The following is a 14887-nucleotide window of genomic DNA, read 5'->3' as shown; positions in this document are numbered from 1 at the left end:
TCTAGATGGACAGTAAGGGATCAAACACTCTTGGTCGAAGGCGTCAAGTTAGATGCCTAAAAATAAGTCAACAGGGTCAAAAGGGACAGTGGCGAGTGTTAGATGCAAGTGGGAGATTGATATAGATAAGGTTAAAAGTCACCACGTCAACATGAGTTTTTCAGGTTTTTTTTTTGGTGCAGCCCAACTTGGTTCATACTTTAATATCCAAGTGGGAATAGTAAGACTAGAATAGTGTGCCAGGCGCAGAGAGGCTCTGTGCCCAAAGCATGGCGAGCACAGCTAGTCATGCGACAGGACAATGTGCACATATACAGTGTACACAGGGACCCCTGTGACATTCGACACCAAAAATAAAATCAAAATAACTTATTTAGAAGTAGTGACGGCCGATTTAGTTTCCGTCGGTCTCCCGCTTGCCTCTAACTCCCATCACTGTTGCTTAAAATCCCGACTATCTTTAGGCATCTAACTAGACGCCTTCATCCAAGAGTGGTCGATCTCGTAACGGTCAATCTAGACAGCTTCGATCTCCTACCATCAAATGGGAATCCACTGGTTCTTAGCCGTTTTGGGCTGCCTTCCCGACAGCAAAGTACAAAACGCATGTGAATTTATAGCAAAGGGTCAACATACAGTGTAGCAGTTCTTTGGTAGTGAGAGAAAGTGGCTAGCCAACATGTAAAATGCAGATCTTGTCAGGAAATAGACATTATGGATGGGCTGCAGAAAGAGGGTGTTATGGATAGGCACTATGGAAAGGTCCCTCACTATATCCTTTGCCTCCCATTAACAGTGAAGTTTGTCCTCATTATTTTTGTATATAGTATATATCTTTGAAAGATTTGTTATATTCTATCTGGTGCTGCATAGTTTTGTAACGCATTATAAATAAATGATTAAGCTCCTAACCGTTCTGTTGCCTCTGTAGCAATTTGGATTCTTCTTCTAAGATTTTACCACACTCGCAACACCCCTATAATTTATTCACCGATCACTACTCAGTATTCATAAGACAAACACTGTGGAAAATATGTAATAGCCGTGAGGTGCAGGTCTTTTGCGAATTCAGGTGAAGCTGCCTATATTTTTAAAGCAGCAATCATTTACAAGGCAAAACCGAGGCAAAACCGACCTGGTTGCCACTTTAAAAATACTCCCCGGAATTCCAGAACAGCATGCACCATGCAGGCTATTGCATAGTGCCCGTATCTTCAGGTTTATGTGCACAGCTTATCTCAGCAATTTCTCAAAACAGTCATATTTCTGTTAACCAAAAAGGCAATATTAATAGCAATAATAGTATAGTAAACAATTTTCATAAAAAAAAAACCACAACGGATTAAAAAAAAAAAAAAAGATTTATTTTACAAGATGAATAATTTTTAGAAACATCAAGTTCTTGGTAGCTTGTAGTGAGCAATGATTCCAGAGTGAATTACATCCTAAAAACTCCAAACTGAGTTTTCTGAGTTGGCGCATTGAGAGCCGCACTGAGACTCAGTCCTAGAACCAGTCTTGTGTCAGCTGGATCGATGATCCCGTCATCCCACAACCTGCAGAAATACACAAGGAAAAAGACAAGTTACACCAGCGGTACCGGTACATGGAATGTAGATTGCAGAGACTATTTTTTTTAGCTCAGATTAGAACACTTAATTAACAAATATTATACACACAAGTTAAGTTTGTACGCAAATGGTTTTACACATGAACCATTTTTTTTTTAAATACACAGATGTGTCCACATACATCTAGCCTTCATGCGATAAAAGTCACATCAACGTGTGAGTGCCATATGACTCGATAACACCGGATGTTTTTTTGAGACCATTAAAATGCAAAACACTGTACCGTAGCATTTCCTATGCCGATACAGCTGCGGTCACACATAGAATATAGTCACGCTGCATATCACTTAAAATAGAAGGTGCTGCGTGTGTTCTATTCACTCCATTTTGTGAATAAAACTTAATTTTTTAACAAAATATATATAATATGCATTTTAACAGCTTATTCTCAGTACACTTAAAAAAAAAAACTACTACTTGAAGAATTTCTGAAATATCAATCTCTTTTTGTTAAGCAGTTCCTGTCTTTAGGGAAAATCCTTTAAATATTTAATGACCATCAAACTTATAGATCATGCTCCACATCCACTATAAGATATTCATCACACGGACCTTCCTAGAAAGAAGCCGAAACAGATCTCTGTAATTTAGGTGAATTGATGGTCTGGTGTGAAGAAATGTAGCAGATGGGCAAATACTATTAGGAGAAGAGGTTCCTAATGACTCTCATAAATAAAGGCTGTTCAATGAACGACACATTCTAATTTGATTTATAATTAAAAGACAAAACACACGGCGGACAGATATTGACGCAGCACATAAAAGCCACGGATGCCACTGGCAGTGTGCACCACTATTTAATATTATGTTCTCATTGCTTTCTCTATAGAAATAAACAGCCACACGCAATAGTCCAACACTATTGCTGCTGTAGCCATTGCTTTAGGACACACAGTAAATAGGGAGAAGGGAAATAAATATTTCTCAAGGGTCATTGAAACCAAAATAAAGTATGCGATTTAAATTAATTATCTTCCCCAGGGTGATATTAAAACTAAACATTAAGGTATCATTTACAAGTGAAACAAACATTTCTCCGCTTCATAACCTCAGCTGTAATGGCAGAGCACACATTGCGATAACCTGATCTATTCTCAGAAGCCCTGGAAAATGTATGAAAGGTAACCCAGGGGGAAGCGGTTATAATCCCTGTGGTTCGGATGCCGGCTGAAGGAATCCCGGGACAAGAACTTCGACATGGATGAGGATGCAGATATTAGAATTCCAAAAGCCGCCATCCCAAACGCAGTTATGCCGAGACAGGTAAGGGACACCTTGGACAGCACCAGCCAACGACGACTGCTGAAGGCGGACCCAGACACACGGAGCCGCCAGCCAACAATGGTCCGGCGCACCAATCTGCAAATTACTGGTAAATAAATGCTGGGGATGAGGTTGGATAAGGTATATAAACCCTTTGAGGTGAAACCTACAAAACCTTTTGAAAAAGGTGCAGCTAAGCAGCGAAACGTGTCAAGGCTTACACCCCTGGGACCCATTACCATTGCTTTATCCCACTGTCAGTGTTTGGAACTGCACCAGCCCTGCAACTCATCTGTAAAGTGAGTGACTGGCCTTACACCCTCCCAGGATCCAACCTTTGAACAAGCCTCTTCCACAAGCCAAAATCCTTCTTGCAGATGTCTCCAGAGATAGAGGTTGAGACTGTCCCCCTGTGGCTCATAAGGAACAGAGGGGAGTGCTATCCCCCAGAGGCAAAAATAGGAACAGAGGCACCTGGATGCGGACATTACAACAGGACATAATATTGGACCCAATAGGAATGGACTTATCCACAAGAACCAGCCTGCAGTGAAGTGGAAGTAGAAGTAGAACCAGTGGGTGATTAGAACCTCTACTTAACGTGACATTTGTTCTTTTTTACTGATTATATGTCATTTTTATCCTATTTTTGTCATTCTTTATCAATTGCACTAATTACTATTGAATGTATTAATATTTTAATCCAGTGTATAGCGCTGTTACCCATTTTCTTTTCTTGTATATTTTTCAAACCAAGCCTGTAACTTCACAGTTAGGAGCTGATTGGCCGGTGATAAAAACCATAACTCTACCCCTTACAGAGCTTTATATTGGAATGCTAGGGTTGGTCTTTTGGACACCTGCAGACCCACCGCCAGGATATCGTATGTATCCGAACACAGATGAGGGAGCTCCTGCGAGCTAGAAGTAGCATCTCACCTTGCACTGGAGTAGAACGGATTGCCTTCCTCCTCAAATCGTTTAATTATCGGCTCTTTCAGCGCAGCTTCTTCTTTTTCTGAAAACTTACAAAAACAATAAACAAAATCAATACAAACATTAAAATAAACTTTGCACTTGATCAGTTTTGTTTTCGTAACACAGGTAAAGATCACCTTGTACTGATCCAATTCTGAACCAAATTTAATAGACCTCAATCGGACAGGGCCGACGTAAATTAAAAAGGCAACTTGTTTTAAACTACAGTAACTGCCACCTTGAATCTTGTGACTATGTTCCCGGTAATTTGCGGACTATTACATTGGTCAGTCTGTCTGACCTGCTTCTGCTTGAGAATATAGATTTTAATGGGTCACCTATATGTCAATTAATCTTTTTTTTTTTTCCTTTCTTTTCTTTATCAATGATATTACAAACATACAATGGTAGTAAAAGAACAGTCCTACTAAATGGTGTTTCAGTGATATATGATTCAGTAGGACTATGATAACTAAATTTGGTCCTAACAATGCTCTGTCATTGAGTGCCCACTATCTTTAATCAGGTAGATCAGGCATTGATTACCCCAGGATATAGTCCAGAACAGGACAATAATGGTTACATTAGTGTTTGGGTATTGGTAATGAATGTTCTTTCATAAGTGAAGCAGAATACAAGGGGGCAGCATGTTAGAGGTTTTGGTGTAAATTAAACATGAAATGATGACCATGTAAACATCTATACAAAATTTTTTTTGGTTCTGAACCGTACAAGTATAGAAAAAAAAACAGTGCTACAAAGTCATGGAAGGGGTATTCTGAATGGGTACGGTATCTAGATGCGGTCTATATTGACCATGTTATGGCCGACCACTCTTAGTCATACCCATCTAGTTAGATACCTAAAGATAGACAATCGTGCCTGGATCGACATTAACGGAAGCATTAGATCGACGGGAAATTGGGCCATGGTCGACATGAGTTTTTCATGGTTTTTTGGTGTTAATGTTACAGGGATCCCAGTGGACACTGTATAGGTGCACAGTGTCCCCTCGCATGGCTTGCGTCGGGCATGGTGCCTCACTACACTTGGCACATTATTATATTCTCACTGTATGCCCACTTGGATAGTAAAGTTTGAACCAAGTCTACTTGAAAACATGAAAAACTCATTGCGATCCTGCTCCGATCGATCTAATGCTTGCGTTTAAACTTTCATTACGTTCGATCTAGACGCGGTCAACTATATATAGGCTTCGACAAAGCCTGGTTGACCATAACATTGTCATTCTAGACATCGTACATCCATCGACCGGGTACCATCTTGTTGGATATTTTAGTTTGGAGGAGTGCCATGTGGTATAAACTGGACAGTGTATGATAAAGACTGCGCATAAAACCTATGGCTGGTAACCAATTGCAGATAATAATTTACAGCACAATAAAGACAGGCTTTTTAGTCTTACAGTACTAAATGGGCTATCCAATTATAGCCTGTTTTACAGTATGTGCGGTAAATGACCCGTTCTCGGGCGACAAACATTTGGGATCCAGGACCCATGTGTCATTTGCGGAAAAAGGAGTCTTCTGGGGGATTCTGCTCTTCGTGGCCGAGGCACACAAAGCAGTATCATTGATAAATGCTGGCTTACAGGACTAATTGGATAGCCCCCAAAGGATCAATTAGCAGCTAATAGGATACTGCCCTATATATTTAATCAGCTAAGCATTTTGTTTGTGAGAACAACTACTCCACAATGACAACACCATTTTGATGGTTGAGGTGTCTTAAGGTGCCCACACACTAGAAAAATCGGTACTTGTTTCCTATCTGGGCGCCCGCTAAGTTAATTGCGCACCATGCTATTCTCCGTATCAAAATCGGATCGCATCGCATCGGATAACACAAATGCACATACACGATATTGAACGATGCGATGCGATCCGATTTCGTTCCCGCTTTTATGGTTGGCCCATAGGATGGGCCATCTGTAACACTACTGTATTTATTAACCCTTCAAAGCCCTCCCCTTGTCACATCTGCACAGAAACACAGTATTGACGTCAACCCGAAGCGTGGCGAGCGCAGCGAGCCCCGCGAGGGGCGGCGGTACGCGTCGTCCGACTTTTTCATACCCCCACTATACACGTCGGCGTGGAGTTGAGAATAGAATAGTGTGGCGAGCGCAGCGAGCCACCGAGCCCGAAGCGTGGCGAGCGCAGCGAGCCCCGCGAGGGGACGCGGATACTTCACAGGTATCCGTGTCCCCTCGCGGGCTTCACAGGTATCCGCGTCCGCTCGCCACGCTTCGGGCTCGGTGGCTCGCCACACTATTCTATTCTCAACTCCACGCCGACGTGGATAGTGGGGGTATGAAAAAGTCGGAGGACGCGTACCGCCGCCGCTCGCCACGCTTCGGGTTGACGTCAATACTGGGGTGGCGTTAACAATGGAGGCGCATTTTAAACCATCAGGGGGGGTTTCCTATACAAATCGTGGGTTTGCGGGGTTATTACATTGAAATCAATGTAAAATCAGGTCTCAGGGACCATTTAACATTGATTCCAATGTAAAAATCAGGTTGATCGCGTCACCGCATGCGATGCGATCCGATTTAAAATGAAATCGGATCGGATCGCATCGTATGCCATCGTACATCATCGAGTACCGAATCCGATGCGATCCGATTTCATTACGGTGCCGTACGTAGAAAACCTGGGCGCCCAGATAGGAAACAAGTACCGAAAAATCTATGTTCTTAAGATTTTCTTTAGATTTCCCTTGAACTCTCCATCAGTCCTGGGTAAAAGATTTCATGCAAAGAGCACATTTTGACAAAGATTTGTCTTAAGATTTCAGACACCACCCCCCCCCCCCCCCCTTGGTGGTATGCATTTTCCAGGCTGAGCTGCGTTGCCAGCATGGTTGCCGCAGACATGTAGGTGTGCGCCCATCGACGCTCCCCCACAACAGTTGACCCGGTCGACCTAGACTCATGTCGACCAACATGCTGGTGGCCCAATTGACCGTATCCCATTATTGCAATGCAGTGACAAGCCACTGTACAGTGTTACAGCTTAGTGAGCGGACCCTTCAGTTATCCACAGTAAATGATGTTACAGATAATAAAGTGAGCAACAGAAATGCAAGTAGAACAAAGATACACCTTTATGTGTAAAGTAAAAGCATCGGTAAGATAGAGAAGTATATGAATTGCTAAGTAGAAGAAATACTGTACCAGTTCAGTGTCTTACATGACCACAGGGCAAACAATTACATCTGCAACATGAGCACAAGCAGAGGCTCAGTCTGACATTATTTAGAATCTAATCTTACAATCCAGTAATGAATTGTTGTGGAGGCTAATCTGTCCTGAGATAAAAATCACGTTACTGTTGCAGCCTGACAAACCAGGGCAATGTTAATGCATGTTTTAATAATAATACCCCAATCAAGGTATGACCAATTTGCCAAATGTACAGTAGGACCTTCCGGTAGCGTTAAAAAGAAATATATATTATACAGTAAAATATACAAAATTGGGAAGCACAGCGACGATGGGAATATCAACAGCTACTAGTATTATGTTACTTACTGACTTCCCTTCTCTTGTTTTCTGATCTTTAGCAATTGTGGCTAATACTGTAGCAGCCTGTTCCCCTCCCATCACAGATATACGAGCATTTGGCCACATGTAAAGAAACCTTGGGCTGAAATAGAAGCAACAAAATGGAAAACACATCATTGGACTAAATGTAATCCAAATTCCAGAGGTTCGGGACTTGTCTGCTTAGTTTTTTTTAAAGCAGCAAGTATTTAAAATGGAAGGTTGGCTTAGCCTTGTAAACAATTGCTGCATTAAAAAAAACTGGAAGACTTGCAAAAAAAGTTACTAAAAATGGAAATATATTCATAAAGAAATCTTACTTTACCACATTCAAAATCAATGTGCTCATATTTTTCTATCAAAATACATACCTCCCAACACATTAGCTGCAGATTGAGAGACTCGCAAAAAGGGGGGTGTGGCCTCACTGGGATACCACGCCCTTTTTGGTCACATTGGGGGCATGGTCAGTGCTGCGTGAGCAGCTGGCCATGCCCCTGGCCCCTCTGAATAGACCCCACTGCTCTGCTGCAGAGCAGAGCAGCGGCAGGAAGGGATGACTCCCAACTGCCCCTCCCCATGGGACACGGCCGGATGTGGTGTCGCCTCCAAAAAACAGGATGTGCCCGCAAAAATCTGGACAGTTGGGAGGTATGGTCACATGAAGTCGATTGATCAAATAAAAAAATTTTTAAGCTGTGTCTGCTAACATGTCAAAAATGTACAATAGACTTATTAGACAGATTTACCAAAAACATTACAGATTGATATAATATGAAAAAGGCTCATTTATCAGCACAATACAAGGTGACGCAATTTCATAACTGGACTTTTCCCAGACTGCTTTAGTAGAAGAAAAGAGCTGAATAGCAGTAAAGGTGCCCATACACTAGTAGGATTTATCTTCAGATCTGGCTGGTTGGAACAAAAATATGGTTATGGATGAGTGACAGTTTGCCAGTTTTCCAGCATTTCCAAGCAAATGGTCAACTGTCATTTGCTCTCATCCATAACCATGTGTTTGTTCCAACCAGACAGATCTGCAGATTAATCTGCGTGTGTATGGCCACCTTAAGACATACAATTCTACACTAGTTTTCAGCAGTTTCTCCCCGCCCCCCCTCACAAAAAAAAAAAAACATATGGGAAAAGGGTACTTATGTAATATCTGGGCTTCCGTTTTTCTTATGAGACCGCGTCCACTCGCCACACTATATAAAATCAACTCCATGCGTAGTTGGATAGTAGCGGTATGAAAAAATGGGGTGCATTTAACATGGGAGCCCAGATAATACATAAGTACTGGGAAAAGAATACAAAATAGGCTCTAGATTTAGGGGGGTATGCAATATGAGTCGTGCTCCCGTAGCCATCTCCCGACGGGGGAGATGGCTGCTGGGCCCTATTCAATGCTGTCTTCCCCGACAGCACTGAACAGGGGTTCTCTGCAGAACGAGCCCGACATCACAAGCTGTCGGGCTCGTTCTGCCGAGAAAAGCCGGAAATAGGCAAGATCCCGGCCGGAGCTCGTCTATTTCCGCCCTCAACTGGCGGCCACGCCCCTTTCTCGCCGCTCGGCGGCCGGGACATTGAATCCTGACCGCCGAGCTCCAGGCGAGCAAAGCGAGAACGGGACAGGGGCACGCTCGACAGCCGTTCCCCTGACATTGAATACCCCCCCTTAAAGTTGTACACTGAGGGCTAGATGTACTAAGCTACAAAGAATGATAAAGTGGGGAGTGATAAATCACCAGTCAATCACCTCCTAACTGCCATGCTGCAGGATGTATTTGACAATAAGTCAGGAGCGGATAGGCTGGTTCATTATCACTCTCCATTGTATCACTTTTCAAGCTTAGTACATCTGGCCTCTTTAAGGTAAAATTAAAAGATAGCAGAGAATGTTTTGTGCCAAGGGGTTTTGCAAAAATAATGAGGTGACTAAATATGCTTAGAGGTATAAATAGTAAAGCCCACCGTTTATGTATATATATATATATATATATATATATATATATATATATATATATATATATATATATATATATATATATATATATATATATATATACACCATTCCAGCATTCTACTGCAATCAGGGGATGTGGACATCAGCAAATCATGTGGGTAAATAAATCACCCCATTGGGCTACACAATTGTGATAAAAGGAGCCAGCCGAACCGCCTATCATTCTGAAATAACTAACCTGTAAGCTCTGCCACACATCCCATAGTTCCCGGCCCCATAAGAACCTCCAATAATAACGGTAATTTTTGGAACACTGGCGCATGCAACAGCGGTCACCATTTTAGCACCATCCTTTGCTATTCCCCCTGCTTCATATTCACGGCCAACCATAAAACCTGGAACAGATAGGTTAAGGAGATATTAAATTATGTTACAATTTTACAATTTATAGGAAGTGAACGTCTCATCGTACAGATGGAGCCTTCTTCAACTAGCCTTCTCCGGAGAGCCATGGTGAGCCGAGGCTCACCAAGGCTTATCATCATCTATTGTCTCAGCTGCAATACAATACATAGAACAATACAGTAGGGGATTGGCATAGGATTAAGTCCTACAGCTCTGGCTCACTTAATCGTATAAAGGCCTAGATGAGGATGGCTCTAGCTGTATCTACTCCGGCTGTAATCACATTTATGTCTGCCAATTTGTACATATGCAATACAGAACATTATGAAGCCTGCAAATAAGAACACCACCACCACAACAACAACACATAGGAATTTGCACAATAGTTAAATGCAATAACAAAACTCAGTGGAAACGGTAGTTTCAAATGAAATGGTGGCTCCGTGTGGCTTGTTGAGCAAATTCCATAATCACCACATTCCAGACATGGACAATAGAAATACTGGACTGTGTAGAAATGGCCAATGCAGTGTTTTACAGGGCAGAGGTCAGGAGATTGTGTGTCGGGACCCCAGTTGAGGGCCCAGAATGGGATATTGCCTGTCCTAACTGCTAGAAATGTAATAGCACAAGTCTCTGAGCTGTAATACTGTAATAAGACAAGACTGATATTGTATTGAATAAATGTAAATAATATTTATTTCATTCAAAAAATCGGTTTCTTTAATAAGAAATAATGAAGAGTATATACATCCAAAATGTATCAATATGACATCATATACACATACAGTACATTCAAATATTAATAAAAAAAAGAGGTGGTTCAGATGAAAAATCTCATTGAAAAAAAAAACACAATTAAAAGGACCCCGCTTGCTTGCAGGATATCCGCCGCCAGTCCTTGCAGAGTTAAGACCGGACATATTTGCCATCGCATCTCCGGTGTGCACTCTGTGGGCACCCGTCCCTCAGCCGTACCCGCCATTTGCGGAGGATTACCGGACGGCAGCGGCGCACTCACTCTGATCCAGGATAGGTAACATACAGTATGCAGCTCCCATCTCCAGCTAAGTAAACGTAGCACATCGCTTGCGCTTACAGTGATCTCTTCATTGATTGCAGCCAGAGGTGGTTTCCACGGCAATATTATTCATAAAATGAAAGTGCCAGTATATTGATATGAAATGAAAACTTCCTGTATATTCCGGAAATGACAGAACTTTTTCAATGATTTTTTAAATGAGATTTTTCATCTGATCGCCTTATATTTATTAGAATTTTAATGTATGTGTGTATGACGTTGTATTAATACATTTAGGAATATATACTTATATATACTCTTCATTATTTCTTAATAAAGAAACTGATTTTTTGAATAAAATATTTATTTACATTTATTCAATACAATATCAGCCTTGTCTTGTTACATTATTACAGCTCAGAGACTTTTCAATTATTTTGCATATTGATGGTAGCTCTATGAAATCATCTTATTGCGACATCACAGGTGCAAATTGGATTCTGCAGCTGAACTAATCAAATATTTGAAAGATTATACCTGAAAATGTGATTTATAGCACCTAATATTGAGTGTCGGGAGGTGATTGAGAAATGAAATAGACTGTGGAAAACTGCTTGCACTGGGGGTCATTGCTAAAGACAAAAAAACAAATCAAACTGAGCAGTTTTGAACAAGGGGAAACCAATATCTATATCACAGTGTGTCTGTAGGAAAGCAGTCATGCAGTGTGCCGCGGCAGCCACCTCCCTCCATGAAATCTAACTCTCTGCACATGTTACATCAGCCCTACCTGCAGTGCACATGGTTTTGTCCATTAGCAAACAAAATGTGCTTTGCGAGGGAACCTGAATTACCCACAAGTTTTTTTTTTTTTTTTTATATTTAGCTGTGTCCGAGCTGCTGGCTTTTGGCAGCGCCCCAGCAACAAGCTGGCTTTAAGAAGTCACTGCCTTGGTTTTTATTTGTGATCCCTCCTGACAGCCGTGATCCTGGCCCGTTTGCTTTCTGATCGACAGCAGATGGGCGGGCGGGATTCAACGTTCCGCCTGCTGATCAGCGCAAAGGGGGCGTGGCCATGAAAACGTCTGTGGATTGCCGATCTGTGGCCGGGATTGCAACAATCCACGGCCGTTATCAGCAGAACGGGGCCAGACAGCTTCTAAAAGTCGGGCTCGATCTGCAGTGATCCCTCTTCAATGCGGTCGCTAAAGACAGCATTGAATAAGGCCCCGTTGCTATTTCTCCCGTAGGAAACAGCGGCTGGACATTGCACACCCCCCCTTAAGCACTGGTTACTACTAATGGTTACCTCGATGCTGTCCCTAGCATTGGGTTCACTTAATAACAACAACTAAATAAATTAGGATTAATATCAATATTATGTTTTTTTTTTCTTTTATATACAATTTTACAATACCCAGACAATGGCAATATCCTATTAATACATCTGGAGAGTTTTACAAGATACAACAGGTCTCAGCTTTGTGAAACTATCATCAATGAGCAGCTTCAGTTTAATGGAAACATAACTCATTTAAAGATGGTCTCTTTAACCCACTTGTCCAAAAGTATTACTTGAAGCGCTCTACCTAATTCTGTTTAGTCAGAGTTGACTCAAGTTTAATTCGCTACTTATTTGGATTCTGTAAAGGACAATTATGGTTTTTCATTACAGTTATAATAAAAGTTTGTATAAATTCTTTACGGTATATACGGTCAGTTTTTTTTATATATATTTTTTGGGGGATCACCGTCCAATAAAAATAATGATTGGCTAATCTCTCACTAAATATCCCCATGGTCATTTCACAGTAAGATGATACAGTACAGTGGATTTCGGGGCCTACTGTATGTACTGAGAGATAAAGGGGAAGATGTATAAGCCTGGCGAAGAGATAAAGTGGAGATAAAGCACCAGCCAATCAAATCCCAACTATCATATTTCAAACACAGCTGATTGGCTGGTGCGTTATCGCCTTCTACTTGATCTCTTTCCCAGGCTTAATACATTTGCATCAGAGTACCAACCAAACCACTCTAAAGTGCCATATTAAAGGTTGGGTTTGAAAAAAGTGGTTAATCTCTCTCCAAGGCTTAAAACTACAACTGTGTTATGAGGCCTACACACGGGGAGACATTGCTAAGCGATCGGAGCACTGTAAATAGCTCAGCAAGATCACTCAGAACATAGTGATGTGCCAGCACTGTGTGCTGAGCGATCTGTCAGGGCCAGTGTACTCCGGTGAGAACACTGGCCCTGACCGGTGATCTCACTAGATTTATCCTGCATGCTGGATCTTAATCGTCGGGTGATTGCAACACATGTACAACGGAGTGATGTAGGGGCATTTTCTAGGAAATCTAGTCAGATCGCTTAGAAAATGCCCTGAAACAGACTAAAGACTAATCAATAGGTCATAAATGAACTCAATGAATTAAAAAAAAAAATAGCAATGATTAAACATGCAGCTTTTGTTATATAACATGACAATGCTCACCTGTAATATTCTGCAAGAAGAGGAGGGGAATGTTTCTCTGACAGCACAGCTGAATGAAGTGTGTGCCCTGCAAATGAAATAGACAAAATGGCGGTTCTGTTTCACTAGGAGCCCCCATCCCACACCTGCAACCCTTCAATCTACTGTGATAGAGAATTTTACTTACACAAAACATTTTGTTCAGTCGCTCCCTTTCTGACAACGTGACACAGTAAAGTTATGTAAAAGCAGATTCGAAACCTTTTTTTTTTTGTCCCTTTAAATTTGTCTTGCAAACAATGGGCAGATTTATATAGCCTGGTAAAGTAGCCGGTGATAACAATTATGAGCCGATTGTTGCGTTGAGTTATAAGTTGGGTTTGAAAATGTTAATTAGGTGCTGATTGGCTGCTGCGTTATCACCAGCCACTTTATCACTTCAGCCGGCTTAATAAATCTGCCCCAATATTACTACTCACATTTAAAATGAACTTAAATGGGTGGTGCTCTGTGCGAAGAGGCATACAGGTCTGCTCATGGTACTTGCTGACATCATAGTGGACACAAGGTTTATAATGCCCATGTTGCATATACATACACGTAAATATAAACTTCTATAAATGTTTCTATAAATGGTGAGTTATAATATTATTACAGTTCAAATGGTGGTTCTGTTTCACTAGGAGCCCCCATCCCACACCTGCAACCCTTCAATCTACTGTGATAGAGAATTTTACTTACACAAAACATTTTGTTCAGTCGCTCCCTTTCTGACAACGTGACACAGATAAATCTGCTTTATGTAAAAGCAGATTCAAAACCTTTTTTTTTTTTGTCCCTTTAAATTTGTCTTGCAAACAATGGGCAGATTTATATAGCCTGGTAAAGTAGCCGGTGATAACAATTATGAGCCGATTGTTGCGTTGAGTTATAAGTTGGGTTTGAAAATGTTAATTAGGTGCTGATTGGCTGCTGCGTTATCACCAGCCACTTTATCACTTCAGCCGGCTTAATAAATCTGCCCCAATATTACTACTCACATTTAAAATGAACTTAAATGGGTGGTGCTCTGTGCGAAGAGGCATACAGGTCTGCTCATGGTACTTGCTGACATCATAGTGGACACAAGGTTTATAATGCCCATGTTGCATATACATACACGTAAATATAAACTTCTATAAATGTTTCTATAAATGGTGAGTTATAATATTATTACAGTTCAAATGTCATCACGTCAGTGCTGGTTAGGGAACAACAAAAAAAATAAAAATAAAAATACACCCACCACTACTCATTTTTCTTATTGTAACAAGTAAAGTGTGATGTGTAGCATTATTAATGTTGGAAAGTTTTACTTGAATGATTAAATGGAGGTCAGCTGCTAGTCCCAGCTGCAAGGAATGGTGGGAAAATACTTCACTGTATTAGAAAATAGGCACACTATTAACAGACTTGACCAGTATAATTCTCTAGTGGCAAATTGAATTTCAGTTGAAGGCCACATACATCCTGTATAGGTGTATACATTTCATTGGGTGCATGGCACAGCTGTTTATGGAACAAAGCAGAATAATA

At 41.2% G+C, this 14887-nt stretch overlaps 1 protein-coding gene across 1 annotated transcript in view; it reads right to left on the bottom strand.

The window, feature by feature from the left end:
* Positions 1-1342: 1342 nt before the first annotated feature.
* Positions 1343-14887, bottom strand: part of MCCC2 (methylcrotonyl-CoA carboxylase subunit 2) — a 71681-nt gene continuing 58136 nt past the window's right edge. The window contains exons 13-17 of the mRNA XM_083151885.1: positions 13334-13400; positions 9648-9804; positions 7429-7543; positions 3834-3919; positions 1343-1556 (exon numbers count right to left, since the gene is read on the bottom strand). Coding sequence (XP_083008011.1) covers positions 1439-1556; positions 3834-3919; positions 7429-7543; positions 9648-9804; positions 13334-13400 — 543 coding nt within the window. The 3' untranslated portion in view covers positions 1343-1438. The remainder of the gene's footprint in view (positions 1557-3833; positions 3920-7428; positions 7544-9647; positions 9805-13333; positions 13401-14887) is intronic.

This window comes from Crinia signifera, chromosome 1, assembly GCF_055691185.1.
Source record: "Crinia signifera chromosome 1, ASM5569118v1, whole genome shotgun sequence".
In the NCBI taxonomy this organism is placed as follows: Eukaryota; Metazoa; Chordata; class Amphibia; order Anura; family Myobatrachidae; genus Crinia; species Crinia signifera.
The sequence above is the reverse complement of the archived record's forward strand: the minus strand, read 5'-3'. Positions and strand labels throughout refer to the sequence as shown.